The sequence below is a fragment of the Daphnia pulicaria genome, chromosome 1, assembly GCF_021234035.1.
Source record: "Daphnia pulicaria isolate SC F1-1A chromosome 1, SC_F0-13Bv2, whole genome shotgun sequence".
NCBI classification, from domain to species: Eukaryota; Metazoa; Arthropoda; class Branchiopoda; order Diplostraca; family Daphniidae; genus Daphnia; species Daphnia pulicaria.
Window position 1 is genome coordinate 5,956,278 of NC_060913.1, and position 1,354 is coordinate 5,957,631.

A 1,354-nucleotide genomic window follows, 5' to 3' on the forward strand; every position below is an offset into this window, starting at 1 on the left:
GACCAACTTTAAGGAATCTTTAACGCTGCAGATTTTTAGAGAGGGGACCATTGCTGGGAAAATTGATTGAATTTTTTCACTTGCTGATCCTGCTCTAATTTCCCATTGAAAAAAATCTCTTCGTATTTCGTTCAGTCTAGATTCTTTTATTTCTTCTTTTCTCCCCAACAGTTGTATTCCTAAACACAACCAAAGAAGATTCGCTGGACGGATATCGCTGTACCTTTTAGCACCGACAGTGAACACAGAAATGTCTGGGGTGGAAATTGCCCCGCCGTCAGCCGTTCCTCTCCTAGACCCCGAGATCCTGGCAACTGCTGTGGAAAATCCTTAACCGGAAACTGATGCCACGCTGGTCGTCCTTGAAAAAGATCCTTGGCTACGAGTTCCAGAATAAGGATAATCTAAAACTTGCTCTTACGCATACAACTTCGAACCCCATCAAGTGCCCAAGTAAAGACAGTGACCGTTTGGAAACGCTGGGGGATAAATTCCTAGGTAATTAAAATTTTTTAGGTTGTTTTCTTATGTTTCACCCGAAATAGTTTTTTACTAAATTGTTCTTTTTTTTAAATAGTAGGCGCCATGATCATGGTAAAATACTACAAAACATATCCTACTTATGGGGCAGAAGAATTGGCTAATCTTACGTCAATGATCACCTGTAACGGTACGTTCGCGGTGCTAGCAGTAAAAATGGGACTGCATGGCCACTTAAACCATAACATGAATCCATCAAATGTGCTGGCTTTAAATTAATTTGTTCGACGTCGAAACCTAAACGGACATCTGTATCCGCACGAATACGTAAGATTTTTGAATTTTTAGCGGAAAGGATATTATAACATATTTTAATCATATTTGATATATATTTTACTAAATAAATATAAATATATAATGTGTACCATGATTAAAAATTAATTGATCTTAATACATATGTATTTAGGTTCCTGCAGTAATCCAAACAACCATTCCAGAAGAAGGATTGCAATTGGGATTGATTATCCGAAGGTTTACGCTGATCTTTTCGTGGCGGTTGCAGCGTCTATTTACGTTGACTGCAATGAAGACTTTAATACTTTTCGCCGTGTCTTTTTTTAAATCATGAGAGAAACTATATGTAAATATTTTATGTCGTTAAAGTGACATTCACTCTAAGAGGTTTCGATTAACTTCAAATATATTATGAATTTAATAACCCTTTTTTAGATAACTTCATGACCAACAATCTGAGATGCCCTGTAAGCCTAAGTTTTGCAAATGCACGCGGAAAAAAAATCATTTATAAGTAATAGCAATGAATTAAAAGTAAGTAAAAGTAAAGTAAAGTAAGTAAAGTAAAAGATATTATTGT

General features: G+C 35.8%; 1 protein-coding gene across 1 annotated transcript; it reads left to right on the forward strand.

The window, feature by feature from the left end:
• The first annotated feature begins 344 nt into the window (after positions 1 to 344).
• Positions 345 to 1,101, forward strand: LOC124328831 (ribonuclease 3-like). The gene is made up of 3 exons (XM_046787673.1): positions 345 to 498; positions 578 to 670; positions 947 to 1,101. Exons 1-3 carry the CDS (start codon positions 345 to 347, stop codon positions 1,099 to 1,101), a joined length of 402 nt encoding a protein of 133 aa, XP_046643629.1.
• Positions 1,102 to 1,354: the final 253 nt, after the last annotated feature.